The 15,774-nt window shown below is 38.5% G+C and overlaps 1 protein-coding gene across 9 annotated transcripts in view; it reads left to right on the top strand.

Annotated features, from left to right (window-relative positions):
• ANK2 (ankyrin 2) overlaps positions 1–15,774 on the top strand; it is a 322,501-nt gene that overhangs the window by 269,144 nt on the left and 37,583 nt on the right. For all 9 annotated transcript variants that reach the window (XM_068404330.1, XM_068404332.1, XM_068404331.1 and 6 more), the window contains 5 exons: positions 6,654–6,878; positions 9,846–10,000; positions 10,901–11,112; positions 12,386–12,590; positions 14,355–14,451. In XM_068404330.1, the coding sequence (XP_068260431.1) occupies positions 6,654–6,878; positions 9,846–10,000; positions 10,901–11,112; positions 12,386–12,590; positions 14,355–14,451 (894 nt within the window). The remainder of the gene's footprint in view (positions 1–6,653; positions 6,879–9,845; positions 10,001–10,900; positions 11,113–12,385; positions 12,591–14,354; positions 14,452–15,774) is intronic.

The following is a 15,774-nucleotide window of genomic DNA, read 5'->3' on the forward strand; positions in this document are numbered from 1 at the left end:
GACTAAGTGTCCACTTTCTCCCATCTGCTGTGTTCTCTATATGAAAAGAATACTGGACACATAATAAGTCCACTGCAAAAAAAATCTTAATAAAGCTCCCTATACATTCCTACCTTGTTTTAACCATTAATTTAATTAACAGTACATGTTCTCTGTTGGTGGCATCGTTTAATATTATTAAAAGGAAGGGAAAAAAAAAAACCCACACACAAATAATCCAACACAAACCACTGTAGACACGTATAGTTTCAACTGTTATATTACGAAGTGAGCATTTTATCTCACTTGTCTATATCAAGAATATTGCAGAGCCACTCCCTAGGCCTTATTTTCCAAATTGTGCCACCATATTGGAACTACTAGAATAACAGCACAGATCCAGTATATTAAATTTTTCATGCTACACACGTTTTTTGTGTGACCTCAGTTAGTCAGTGGTTGAATCACTGGCACATTGCATCCTGCACAGAACACCTGAAGCAGCACCTTCCCAAAGGAGATTATCTCCACTTGGCAAACTGAGTGTTTATTGGCACAATACCTCTTCATTTCCTTTAACATAACTGTAGAAGGGTGAAAATCTTAAATATTCACCTGTGCAAAATTATTAAATGGCTAAGTAAAAGATACAAACCCATATTTTTAGGTCACTCACTCAATCTCTGTAGTTGACTAATGCGGTGAAGAGAATGTTACCATAAGTTAATTTTCTAGTGGTTTCCTGTGTAGGCTCATGTTTTTTGTCCTCCTGGCATGTGTATTTTGCCTTGTTTATGTATGGCATAGTTGCAGCCTGATGGAAAGCACACTGAGGTAGTTGAATGACTTGCTGTTGACTTCAGCGGGAGCTGGATCAAGGTCTTTTCTCTTAATTTCAAACTCTCGATCAGTTTTCCTTCTCCAGCTGAACACTTCACAATGGCTGAAGCACCCTGATTGTTTGTTTCTGCTTCTTCACACTGCGACTAACACTGAATGCTGCTATCTCCTTGTTTCCCAGTTTCTTTTAAAAATTAAGATAACATACGCAGAAGAGTTCTTAAATGTCTCTACAATGGATGTGCTCTAGTTAGAGCTTTTTATTGTTTCCTGCTACCTGATGAGAGCATGTGTGCCTGCCTAGCTGGTTTGAAAGAATAATCATACCTGAACCGACCGTACGAATGTGGTGCTGTATTGATTTGGCCTATTCTGGTTTTGTGTGTTCAAAGAACCGTTGCCTGTTCTAGGCAGACACTTGACGATGCTAGGTTTGCATGGCTCCCCAAATGGTTCTGCAGAGTGAGAAGTGCGTGTGAGTGCCAACATGCTTGCATTGGCAGCCACCTGAAGCTGTGACTCTCCTGCAAAGCTATTCACGTAACAATGATCCTTCACAAATCACACAATAAGTATCTTCTGTCACCCCCCAGTGTTGACACATCCATTTTTTATTTATTCATCCTGCTATTATCATTCGAATGAGCATAGATATAGAGTAAAACCAAGTTAATTCCATATGAATAAAATCAGCAAAGGGAATAACTCAGGCTCAGATCTGAAATACAAATATTGCATGGAAATACAAATATTTTGTGAAAATACACAACTTGTCCTTGTAAGGTGGATAAATCCAATGCATATATTTTGTCTGTGTTTTGTTCAAGTGGAGCCATTAGAAAACTCATTGTTGTTTACTCTGCTCTCTGTAGAAGGCATGGAAACAACCTCAAAGATTTAGGGGGCTTTTATATATGTCCTCAACCGAAGGATGCTGTAGCCAATGTTATTTGATATAGTTACCTTTCATATGGCGAGTATGTAGTTTTTAATTGCTCTAAAATTAAAGAGAATGAAATGGGCTCTCTAGTTTATGAGTATTGCTAAATTAAAGGAGAACGGATGATGCTTGCTGTAGCTGCTAACCATGTGTTTAACAGAAGCATGTATAGACTCCCCTACAGTCTGTAACTTATTCCTAGATAAGAATTGCTTTTGTTCTTTATTTTTTCTTTTAAAAAAAAAAAAATCCTGATTTCCCCTTCATTATCTTTAAAAAAGAGAAGGTAATGATTTCCCCAAACCTAATTTGTTCCGTTGATTTGGCTATTATACTGGACTACCACCTTGCTAAATCACAGGAAAGCTCAGTATCGATCCAATTTGCAAGACAATCAGGGTCACGTGTTTGTGTCAGGCATCATTTCTATCTGAACCTTTAAAACTGGCAGAAAATGAAACTTGCTCAAAGGCTGTCTTAGTACTCAGATCATCTCATTGTTGCCCTAGTCACTCGACTTTGCTGCTTTAACCCATAATCTGCTTTGATTTTGAATCATTTAATTGAAATTTAAGTTCTTGCCATGGGTTGCCAAGATAAACTGAAGTCAGTGCTAGAGAAGGATGCTTCCCCTATATATAGTTATTATAGGAAGGACGTCTAAAACATGTTCTGAAATAGACTTTTGCTGATGTAAAGTACATGGAATTTTGATGCGTGGCTTGATCAATCACTTCACTTATTTTGGCCACCTTTGTTTTAAATGGCTCACAGGAATGTTTTCCTGCTTACCAGCTGTCCAAAAGTTTTTTCCTGTTTATATTGTTTTCCCTCTGCTCAGTTCAACCTCGTTTCTCCTAACCATAGTTAGTCGCTGCTAAGGTTTTCCTTCCTCTGTTATGCAGTTCTGAAAATTCCTCTATTACGCCTTCTGAAAATTGTAGCTATTCTATCTACATGGAGTTCCTGTAAGCTATTTTGGTTTCTTTTACATTTTCTTTAATTTTCAATATTATCATAGGAGCATGTAAGGAACATTTATCAACCTATTTTTTTTAGGATGCCTTTTTTCTTCTCCTCTTCTAGTGATAATCCATAAGAGCTTTCTGATTCCCTTTAATCTCTTTATTAACATTTCTTCCTTTCCTTTGGGCTGCCCAGTGCCCTTGGCAAAAGGAGGATCTTACCAAGTTTTAAGTCAGAGCAGGGCAGACCGATGCAGAGATTGAATGGGTACCTCTCAGAGATGGTAAAGCAAAGCACTGACTCCATGCAATAAGAGCAGCACCCCTGCACCTAAGCTTCAGGGAGTATATACGATGTTAGGGTTATTCATATGCTAGTATTATGTATTATTTTCTTTTTGACCATGGGAATTTGTAATTTATGAATTATTCGTATATTGATATACACAGTCCTTCAAAAGGGCAAAGCCTTTCCAGCCCTGGAACAGTAATGTCCCCATCCAGATACCCTATTAGGTAGCAAATAGGCAGAAAAAGAGGCTGCTGCGATTCAGAAAATGCTTTGTTATGAATTATTTGCTTTACTCTATTGCATATCCAAAATTATGTGAACTGTACTGATTTTAAAAAAAAGAGAGATAATAAATCGGATTAAATAAGTGGATGAAAAAATGAATGTGGCAAAAGGTTGGGAAAAACAGGGTGGTATGGTGGAAAAGAACATTTTTTACATTCTGTGTCAGCTCTACGAACCCTGCATCAGTGTACTATCCTTTCCAACTTTTATGCCTTGCCTCTGGAGCTGAGGAATTTTACCCTTCAGTTTCTTTCTCTTGCACTATCTTCATGCTAGTTCTCCAAACTTTGTTTTCCAGAAATTTCCTACTAGTATATAGCTGGTTTTGTGAACTGGCTTCTCCATCTTTAATAACAGATAATTGGCACTTTCTATGCTGTCCTCATACTATTCTATGTTTGCCTGCATTTGCTGTCCAGCAGCTGAAGGGTACTTGCAGTCTCTTTGGGGTTTCAGACTCATCCCGAAGTTGCAGAACCCTTCAGGAATCTCCCATCTCCTCAGGAGGACTGTTTCAGTGATACGGCACAAATTATTTTTGGTGTATTCTGTGATGAACGCTCCTGTTTGCCAGATTGTCTCGTTATTTAGTAAATACGTTAGATCTTTATGATAGAAACAGCTGTTTTTACAGTGAATAATAACATCCTACTGGTTTTCTCCTAACCTTTGTTATCTTTCTGTCCACCTTCCAATGATAATTATCTTTGCCTGTTTTCCCACTCTTTGGAGCAATAGTTGGTTTCAGTGATAGGGGACTGACAGACCTTGTGACAGGTTCACTGACAGACCTTGCTCTGACCCACGAGGCACATTCAGTAAACTTAAACTGAAAACTTAAACTTAACTTGAAGGCCTGAACACACACAGCTATCCCTTTGCTCTTGAGTGCTTACTGGAGACAAATGCCACGCTCCATTTTTCATTGATCTGTGTTAGATCCCAAGTTTTTCAGGTGTGGGAACACAGGGCCATGACTGTGTGTGTGAGGTGAGATACCAGTTTGTTACAGATGGTCAAAATCAGAGGTGCCTACTGCTTCTTCAGCTTGTATATTGGTTCTCCACCACAAGCTAGTTATCTTAATTGTAGTGCTTAATGAGAAGGCACTACCATTTCAGCACTCAGCTTATCTTCTAGTTAGTCTATACAGAGAAAGAGCACCCTAATAAAAGCAACAGAAGCCATTGTTGTGGTCAGAAGGCAGATTATTTGATTTGGACCTTTACCTTTTGTGTTTATGTTAACAGTTAACAGTGGTTTTGGCATTGCTGAGACACATGGCGAGATAAGCTAAGGAGGACTTAAGACAGGTGACCTAGCACTAGTATTTCAGTGATGGACAGTGAAAGAAGGTGATCCTGTTGTTAAAGTATACAATCTTGAGCATTAAGTCAATAATGAAAATAATTGATTCCTAAAAATTGTATTCACGACAGCTTACACAATGAAAAATGTGAATGCTAATTTAGCTCAGTAAGTGCACTCATTAGCTTCTGGTAATTGTGGGGGTAGTATTTTTGTTGCTCATAGTATTAGCATCAAAACATGAAACTCTTCTTCCAGCACTCAGTGTTATTAACCACCTCTAATGCACCCATTATAATGGAGACTTGGACTGATTCTCTTAAACATAGTTCAAAACCACTTTGCTAACACTACTTCATACAGTTAAAGGAAAATTGCAACGCAAGCCACGGAGCATTATTGCAACAATTGAGCATTTAGCATCTCTTAAGCTCTTCTTTCACCTGTGCTTTAAAATGTATAAAGTATGTATTTTATGAAGGAAGCTCCCATTTTTCTAAATCAATCCCCAGAGAATCAAAGCTGTAAAATGTTTTCATTTTCTTTTTTTCCCCCCTTGTTAAAACCACAGAAACACCAACCTCTAAGGAATGAGATAATGGTTGTACTACCCAGACTTTTACACTAAACAAAACCTAGAGGTATCTGAATGGCAGTAGAATAGGAGACTGCATGTGTGAGAAAGACTGGCATCCGTGGTGCATGGTGTGCTTCTGACTGGCGCTTGTGGCTCCTTCCCATCATCCATTTTTGACTTGCACGGTGTGTCGAGTGTTGTGTTTTTTACAGCATGTGGAATTACTTGTAGCTGTGTGGACAATGAATGGATGCACCGTTTGTTGCACAGAACGGGCAAGGGGACAGTGGAAAAATACCTGTATTTGTTATTCATGTTATAAGGGCTTTTCTCTATTGCAGGTCCTTCAGTAGCATTTCTGCAGCTCCCCATGTGATGATTCTATTTTAGTGGCTAGAAGCAGTCTTGATACCATTCTGTCTCATCTACTCTTACTCTCACTTCCAGCAGCCTGACATTCCCATCCCACATCAGGCATGATCCTAAGTCATAAACCAGTAAAAAAAAAAATTGAAGTAGTTCTACACCTTTCCCAAGAATGTCCCCAAACTTTGTAACAAATCTGTCGAAATCTACTGTTGGTTGTATATGGAACTATAAAAAGTTCAGCATAAAAGAAATTCCATGAAATGTTTTTCTCCCTTTTAAAGAAAAAGAAAGAAATAAGATAATTTACCTTGTGCTAGAAGAGGGCTCCCTGTAAATGGCCTTCTCCATCTGTAAGTTTTCCACTGGGACATTGTATCGCTGTGCAAAATAACACAGAAAAAATTCCATAAATAAACCTCTTATACAGTGACTGTAGCTATTGTCATCTCACCAAAATCCAAAATTAGCCTTCAAACAATACATGACATGTTGGGCTTTTTATATAAATAGGTGCTAGCTCCCCTGATGTATTACAAATTGTATCCACACGCTCCAGAAAGAAATTTGATTTTTTTTAAATCCAAAACCATTTTTTGTTAGAAATTATAGTTTAACAAATAACTAGAAAATTATATAGATAATGTAAAAAAACCCCAACAACCCCTCCAATCAGAATTGGCTTTATATCCTTGAGTCATAAATAATTTTCTTCAATAAGATGTATTTGATTGTAAAGTATTTAAAGAGTGCCAGCTTTACAATATAGATGCTTGCAGGTACAGAGTAGTGATATTTACACTTTGTCTCTAATAGGTACATTCACCTGTGCTCACATTTATTAGCGGCTGCTGGTATTTTTACCAACAGCAGCGCTGTAAAATAAGATTTTCTGTGAAGAACTCTTAGATAGCAGTTGTCAGTTTAATTAATAAACTATCTTAGCGTGATTTGGTGCTTCACATGGGAGAAAGGCTTTTTCTAGTTGTACATCTTGAGAAAGAGCTATATTTACAGATGTAGTTTGTTACGTACATGGAACATAACCAAAGGAATTTTAATGTTTTTTTGTATCTAATTTTTTTTTTCCTGATTTTTCAGCTTCCTGGTTAGTTTCATGGTGGATGCTCGTGGGGGTGCCATGAGAGGCTGCAGACACAACGGCCTACGGATCATTATTCCTCCTCGGAAATGCACGGCTCCAACACGAGTGACTTGCCGGTTGGTGAAGCGCCACAGACTGGCCACCATGCCTCCCATGGTGGAAGGCGAAGGCCTGGCCAGCCGCCTGATTGAAGTTGGACCTTCTGGGGCTCAGTTCCTTGGGTAAGGGGTGCCATATGGCCTAAAGGAAAACGTTTGCACTGAAATGGTTCCTTTATCAAGGCTTGAACAGATAAAGATGTTTGTAACCTATGGTAACAGACCGGTTGTGTGAGCTACAAATCAGTTGTTAGTTAACAATTCACAAAGCTTTTACGCCTTTTCCTTTGAAAACGGGTATTTTTAAGGTTAATGTGCTTCCTTGGATATCATTATTACTCAGTGGTGTGATATTATAGGGGGAAAAGACTCCTTTGCAGCCAGAAAAGGCAGTTCATGCTATATTTAAATAATCTACGTGAGGCACGAATAGCACAGCACTGATCTAAAGCCCAAATGTAAAACCTGCTACGTACACAACACAAGTTGCAGCTGCTTCATTTAAAAACTTGTGTTGTGTTATCAGTGATTTGGACTATCAGGGAAGCACAGTGCCTTTGATTTTTCTGGGGTTGAAATTGCTAAATTAAGCAATAGGACAACCCTGGAATTTTTTGGCTGTTTCTTTTGTCCTATGCTGCAAAACTCGTAGAAAGATCAGATTTATGTCTGCTGCTGAGCTTGTTTTAGCAATTTTCAGCCAAAAGCAGCAGTTATCCACACTTTTGATTTGTTTTAACGACTGTTCTCCCTATCAACTGTGGCATCCAAAAGTGGATGATTGAAGGAACCCCTTCTCTTACAATAAATAGCTTCATTCAGAAATTGTAAAAAAGTGACTCTGTAAACAGCAATAGTTTAAATCCATTTCAAAACAAATCAGTTGCTTTAAAATCCTGTTACAACAGGCAGTCATCAGAGCCACTATCTTCTTTAGTGCTTTTTCTAAAAGATTGAGCTTAAGGAGAGAAAAAAGTTGATTGGTAGTTTTTAACTGCCCACTGCTTTTATGTGGAATGTGAAAGGAGAACATACCCAAGACATATTTTAGCTACTTCACTGTTGCACTAATTTGGTGAAAAAGCAAGAGCAGTTCTGAAACACTGTGAATGTGATGCTAAGAGCAAGCCCAACCATTCCTTTTGACAGACAGGATACCTCTTAATATCCCAAGTAACAGCAAACAAGCTGGCTAATCAGGTGCTTTCTACCAGTTATTCTTTTCACATCTTGGTCACTTTTAAAGAGAAGCTGAACGAAAGCTAAAGAGCAGAAGGAATATTGTGCTGTCACATTCAGTCTTCCCATTATCTTTGTCACACACAAATTGACCTTAACTATGTCTCCCATTTCCTTTTTAATGGTTTCTCTATCTAATGAGAATGTCTCACCTGAAAGACCAGGATATAGCACATGTGGGTTTATTCATTCTCACATCTCTGCGGCCCTCCTGCAAGCATTTTTCTGTATATATATGTATATATTTTTCTGGGTGTTGTACTGGCAGTGAAATCAGAAAATGACCGTACTGTTTGCAGAAATGCATCCTAAGGTCTAAATCCTGTTCCCTTTGAGTTCACTGCCAAAACTCCCGTTCTCTTCCCATAAGCAAGAAAAGATCCTAAATTAACAAAACAGATTTTGATCACCAAATTGTCATTGCTAGGACGGAACCTTATTCAGTGTACAGCCTAATTCCACTCTGTGCACCAGACAGTGGCACTGGCGTTCTGGCACAAAAAATACATAAAGTTTATTTATGTTCTTTCTTTCACTGCTGCTTTGGATGTACTCAGTAAACTTCATCTGCCTACGGCTCCTCCCCCACTTAATGAGGGAGAAAGCTTGGTCAGCCGAATCCTTCAGCTGGGGCCTCCTGGGACCAAATTCCTTGGGTAGGAGAGACTTGAAACAAATTGATGGATGCTGACCTCCCCATTCTTCTCCTCTTTCTGCAATATGATTTTTTTTATGTCATTATGCCCATGATATTGTCCCTTTCTATCATTTGAAATCTTGTGTACCTAACCCTTAGTGGACCATTTTTCAACCCTTGTGGTATGTGGTTTTGTTTTGGTGGTATGTTTGTATCTTTTTCTTAAAGTACTGTGGCCTTCATTTTTGTTTTGGCATGAAATCTTCCTAGTTACGTGCTTGATGTCTGTAGCAAAGCAACCTGGATTGGGACAAAAAAAAAAAAAAGAGGAATCTACTGTAAATTTTAAGATGTTTTTTGTATCAAGGACTAGTTAATCAGTTATATGTCAGATACCACCAGTGTAACAGAACACATGACATTTACTATGTACATGGTAACCTGTGTGAGTCCTCTGATTACAGAAGTGTATATACAAATATATTTGTGTTTTCTCCCTTATTTCTAAGAGTATGTATGTATAGCTATAGATATATGTACACATGTGTGTTGTATGTGTGTGTGTATATATATGGATGCATACACTGATACATATATTAACATCTGCTTTTAAGGCAACAAGGCAAATTCTTATCTCCTATACTGAAACAGAAACCCAGATGATCTCCTCAGACCTCCTTTCTCTCTCCCAGAGTGTAAATCAGGAATAAATTCATTGGAATATATAGAACTACAATGAAGTAAAATTGGCACAGGACGCAATTACCCACTGATTGCAATGAAATTATTCTGATTTGCACTAGTATAAGCGAGATCAGAATTTGCCCCACTATTCATGTACGTTACAGTAGATTCTCTTTGAAATGAAGTTGCACAGGTTAACCCAGACAGTAGTGACAACTAAAATGAGCATGAGTTTTTTATGAATTTGCAAAACAATTACCAAATTTCTCACTAAGCACTATTATCTTACCAAATATCATTCACACTGTGGAAAGAGGTGAATGCACTTTTTCATCTGTCCTTCAGCACTTACTGGGTCCCTGTAAAAATCTAATATGTGTTAGTGACCTACTAGTTTAGGATTACACCAAAATATTCCAGCAAAAGTAGTAGATTTCCAGGTCACTTTGTAGCAGACTGAATAGAGTTGCTGTTAATCCTGTTTCTTCCTCTCTCCCGTGTGCATTTAATGCGCTGTGTTGCTGTGCCAGGCCTGTGATTGTGGAGATTCCCCACTTTGCTGCTCTGCGTGGGAAAGAGAGGGAGCTGGTGATCCTGCGCAGTGAGAATGGGGACAGCTGGAAGGAGCATTTCTGTGAATACACTGAGGATGAACTGAATGAAATCTTGAATGGGATGGATGAAGGTATCCAGTGCGATTTTTTTTTTCCATTCTGCTCCAGCATTACATCTGTAACTGGGGGTAATAGCTTTTTACCAGTTATTCTGTTTAGCACCTCATGTTTGGTCCACCCTAGGATTTCTGACACTACATTCTCCAGTCACACTGGAGCATAATCATGTTCTCAGTACAGAAGCCAGCAGCACACTGTACTTGTGCTTACTTCCCTTGCATGGTCTGCTGAAGCGTAGTGGGACAAACCAAAATCTACCATCACAACGTTGAGAATACATGCTAGATTTATGTTTTCTACTCTTCCTCTTCATAATGTTAGACCAAAAGCTTCCACAGCAAACATCTTTACAAAACAAGGCAATTATCATACTAATCCTTTCCAAGCAGCTACATGTGTGGGAGGAAATGTCAGTCATGGCTACTCTTGCTTTCTGAGAGAACAGAATGGCCTTGGGCTGGCTAGGATCTGCAGAATTTGTTATTAATTTTGATTGCTTTTAAAAAAATATAAACAAGCCAGCTCACATACTTAAAGCTGAACTCAGACTTTGATACTTTATTTAGAGTTTAGTTTCCTTGACGCTACTCCAGGCCATAGTGTAAACGTGTGAAGTAGAAAGGGGCTTGGACCAATCCCTTTGCTTGGTTGCCTGCTGATTTTGGGGATGTTGTCAACGTGTTCTGAGTTTGCTGTCTTAAGCTCCCTTCAGTTAGTTGTTCTGTCTGTTCCTTTTCTTGATTTCTGTTTTAGCTGAACTTAAAATACTGGGGTATGTTTCCTTTTGATTTCTAGACAAAACACTTTTGTAAATTACAGTTAAACTGTGAAAAGCTTGAATGCTTTTTGAAGTTCTCTGGACTGTTTCTATGAAATTCTCGTCTTCTGACCATCTTCTCTTTTGGCCTCAGTACTTGACACTCCAGAGGAGCTTGAGAAGAAACGGATCTGCCGCATCATCACCCGAGATTTCCCTCAGTACTTCGCAGTGGTATCACGAATCAAACAGGACAGCAACCTTATCGGACCCGAGGGAGGTGTGCTGAGCAGCACTGTTGTGCCACAAGTGCAGGCAGTCTTCCCAGAAGGGGCTCTAACCAAACGAATTCGTGTTGGCCTCCAGGTACAATGAAACAATTACAAAGCTTATCTTTTTTTTTTTAGTGTAAAATCACCCTCTTCTTTTGGAGAACCAACATATTCAGCTTGTCACGTTTTTGTGTAGAATGCTTCTAGTAAAAATAATTTTAAAAAGTGGTAAAGCTTTGGGTATTCCACTTATTTCAGATTCCTGTCTGTTAACTGTCTATCTGATCTTGGGAAAAGCACTTAATTTTGATGGTGATGATGATATTAGTGTAGGTCATAGAACAATTTCTTAAATACTTCTTATGAAGGGCACCAGAGAAGTTCAAAGTGCTGAAATAACTAGGTCAAATGTACAGATTCTCAGCATGAAGTAAACCAGCCTAACAGTTCACTACTGAAAGAGAAGGAAGTCTTTCCCCTACCTTCATCCCCTCCTGCTGCATGCATCCACAACTTACCTTGGCCAGGAGACTGTGCTTGTTGAAATCTCCTGTGAACAGCTGAATAGCTTACTCAATGTCTCTGTTTAGCCCATACCCAGAGCTAAACAATAACCAGTTGTTCTATCACCCAATCTCACCTCCCTGACCAAGAAAGGGAATTGGGAAAAGGAGGGAGACTCGTGGGTCGAAACTTAAACAGATTTAATAAAATAAGAAAACCAATATCAATACTAATACAAAAGACACAAAATTATACTTAGCTCATAGGGTGGTGGCAAGTCCCTCCAGGGATAGTAATCATTGAGAAGAAGGAAGAAGAGGAGAGCAGAGCAAAGAGCTCCTATCCCCACCAGCTTTCCCATTTATAGTGAACCTGATGTTGATATTATAGAACACACCTGTGGGCCAGCCTGGGGCAGCTGCCCTGGCTGTCACTGCTAATGGCCTTGATCATCATCCCACAGCTGGCCACAAACTGAAACAACATGGAACAGAAAAGTGATTCTATAAATTGTATCCCTGCAAAACCAGGACATATAGCTTAGAGCTTGTTCTAAGGAAAAAAAAAATAAAAAGGTGACAAGGGAATCATTTACTGCTGGTGAAGTGAATTAAATCAGTGCTGTAAAGGGTCTGACAAGCACCAGGAAAGGGGATCGGAAGAGGAAAGGATGGGAAAGTTGAAAAGGGAGGTCTCCCCTTCTCACTGTCGGTCAGTTCTTCTCTCTGCAGATTTTCATGGGAAACTGTCCCACTTAATGTAAAAACTTAAGGGTTTTGTGGCAATACACAGACCCAGTTTTTTACATACTCATTAAACTGTTTTCAAGTAACTATTCTGTTACTGTCTTTTGCTTTGGAAAGGCTCAACCTATGCACACTGAACTGATAAAGAAGATTTTAGGCAACAAGGCTACCTTCAGTCCTATAGTCACACTGGAGCCCAGGAGAAGGAAGTTCCATAAACCCATCACGATGACGATTCCTGTCCCCAAGGCCTCCAGTGATGGGATCATGAATGGTTATGGAGGCGACACACCCACTTTAAGGTTACTATGCAGCATAACAGGTAGGATGCAAATACTAGAGCTTTTTATACGCATCTTGAAATGATCAGTCATCGTGGGCTGAATATGTTAAACTAATTATACACATGCAAAGCTTGGTGAAAACCTGACTGGAATGGGAGGCTGTGAAAATAAACTACTTTCCAAACAATTACTTTATAGCAGAATTGTTGTTTGGACTAACAGGAGATGTGCAATATAATCATAGACTTGGGGATTGGTTCTTTTTGCATTTTCCTTACAATTTGTTTCTTGAGAACCAACATACCTTTGCCTAGCAGAGTAAGTCTAGTACAGACATAATGCTGCAGTATGCTTCAGAGGAAAATACTGGAGCTAAACACTTTATACGTGCTATAACTCCAGAGTGCTTAGCGTCTCATTCAGTCTCAGTTAAGAGACAGAAATAAGCTGCATGCTTTTGTTCTGTTTAGAAGTCATATTTCTTAATTTTCAAACTGATTTCAAATACCAACCCAATGTAAGATGCATTACATGCTGAGATGTGCCAATGAGTCATTCCAGAGAACAGGTTCTTTTACAATTTCTCAATACAAAGCTGTTAGCTGCTGAAATACCAGAAACAACATCTAGTCAACAAAGAAGTACTTGAATTTCCAAGAGAGTGAAACAGTGTTTATTTAAATAGAGAAGAATGGTATCCTCTATAAAGAGGAATTTGAGCAAGTTGCTTGAAGGGACAGTAAATCTGCAAGAATTATCTAGAAAACTTCAAAAGGGAGATTGGTCCCAAGAATGCTTCACCAAAAGGAGAAAGGAGGTATTTCCTGAAAACTAGTATTCCTTTACAGATACAACTTGGTTTAAGGTTTGCATGAAGACTGTGCTATGTGGTCAAATGGATATCTAGCAAGTCAGCTGCACATGAGAGGAGGGACAGACACACATTCTGACTTAGCTCTGGTTATGCATAGTTCTTCCTTTAGTTCTTCATGTGTGTTCTATAAATATTCATAACTGCTGTTAGAAATAAACACTTCTATCTCTGATTTCTGTAAACTCAGTGTGGTTTTAAGGTAACTGGAAACCAACTGGACATTCTTCATGAAAAGGTGATGCAGGGACATATATTGAAGAACTTGAAAACACAGCTGCAGGGTGACAGATTGTGCCCACATTTTGGAATAGACTGATAGGAATCCAGAAGGCTGTCTGTTGTACAGCGTGATATGGAGGTGCACATTTCAACTGCAAGGTCTTCCAGGGAGCTTGTCAGACACAGATTGTTTCATTGGTTTTCATAGCAATGTGCAAAAGAAATTTCTTAGTTATGTACATACTGGACCTGAGTCTTTGAATTATTTGAAAAAGAAGTAGAATATAGAAATCATAAATTGTAGTTGTCACTATTAGTAATATTATTATTGTTTCCCAAGTGTAACAATATAGGTTTAACTGCACTATATCTGGGCCATTTTTACCCCACATATGTGAATAGTCTAGAATGAACAAAAGCAATTTCTACTAAATTACACCTCTCCCCCCAAAATTCCAGCCTCTTAACATTTCTGGAGCTGCGCTACAGGACTTATAATTTGAAAATCATTTGGGTAATTTGTTTTCTGAGGGGAAACCCATACAATCCTACTAGTGGAATAACGTGGTCCTAAGGAGAAAGCATGTCTTGGATTATTACTGGTTTCATAGTGGTTAAAAACTCAGAAGAATGTCAAATATTTCTTAGAAGCAAGAAAGTTGCAGATTTGCTTGGTTTTAATTTTCTTTTAAATCTCTTCTCATTTCAGGAGGAACCACCCCCGCCCAATGGGAAGACATCACTGGAACAACACCACTGACATTTGTTAATGAATGTGTTTCCTTCACAACAAATGTGTCTGCCAGGTACCTGTACAACAAAACATGAGTTTTACAGTGTTACTTTCAAGTGCACGTCTTTTTACAACAAATATTTCCTTTAAACTATTTTAGTTTATATAGTAGAAGGAACATAGGTATTTTGTCTATGCTGTGAACCAGTTGGTGAGGTATTTTGGAAGCCCTGAGCCGCTCAGCCCAGACAGATGATGTACAAGAGCTGTAAGCACTGAAGTCCTTACCTGCAGAAAGAAATTGATGTTCTTGTCATTTTTATCTTGGCCATTAGTCCTTTGCAGTCAGCACCTGCTATGATCCCAGAATGAATTAATGACATCCTCATTTTTCTGAGATAGTAATCTGAGGGACAGGTCAATTTTCAGGTAATTAGAAAAAAATCTGGTTTCATTTTGAATACCCCTTCTCTCCTAGATGCAGAAATATGCAAATTTCTATGGAAAGAGAAATCCCTTACTTGGGTAGCTCATTATACCTCTTATAAAAGATGTTACTTCCAGAATATCCAACAACTGAGAAACCAAGCAGAAAGGCCTGTAGGTGTACCAAACTGTGATCTAGAAGAATCTCCTCTAACCATCTGTTCTTGTGATGAGATTCAAGAGTAGCTTGTCCAGCGTAGCTATTACTATTAGATTAGGTTTGCTATTTAATGAAATAATTTATTCAATGTTAAAATGAGTTCAGCTCTTGCAGTCCAGTCTACAGTATAACTTTAACATTAGGTGAAACAAAGTAATATTTTCCTATCCTTTCTCAGTTCAGAACTGGCTTTCTTCCCATTAAGTTGGACATTAATTATGTACTTTTTTCAGTTCAACTAAACATTTTTCTTTAACAGCAGTGACCACAAGAGGGAGATCTTAAAGTGTGTTTTAGCTCTCATCTGCTACCTGCAGTATTCTGTTTAAAGGGCTAAATTAAAGATTCATTTAAGAACCAGATGTAGAGACTAGATGCAAAGTTTGAGAGGTCAAACTCCCTAAAATTGTGAAGTCCCCAGCAGAGCTACACAGGAAATACAGCCAGAATGAGGGTGACAGTGTATGGAAGTACAATCCATATTAGTAGTTGATGTTTTCTAACCAGGTGATGACATTAAAATTGATTACTATTGCCAATGTTCTGTGATATAGGCAAGGTCCCGTGTAGAGATTTTAATGGATTTCACCTCTTCTTTTTAGTCTAAATAAATGTTCAACAGACTGCTTTAACCCAAACATTATTTTAAATGCTATTAAAGTTATAAAAATGGGATTTTTCATGTATTACAGTCAGAGAACTCATTACCTTCTTTGCTGAAGGACAAGCTAACCTGAATTTCTTCACTTG

The sequence above is a fragment of the Nyctibius grandis genome, chromosome 6, assembly GCF_013368605.1.
Source record: "Nyctibius grandis isolate bNycGra1 chromosome 6, bNycGra1.pri, whole genome shotgun sequence".
NCBI classification, from domain to species: Eukaryota; Metazoa; Chordata; class Aves; order Nyctibiiformes; family Nyctibiidae; genus Nyctibius; species Nyctibius grandis.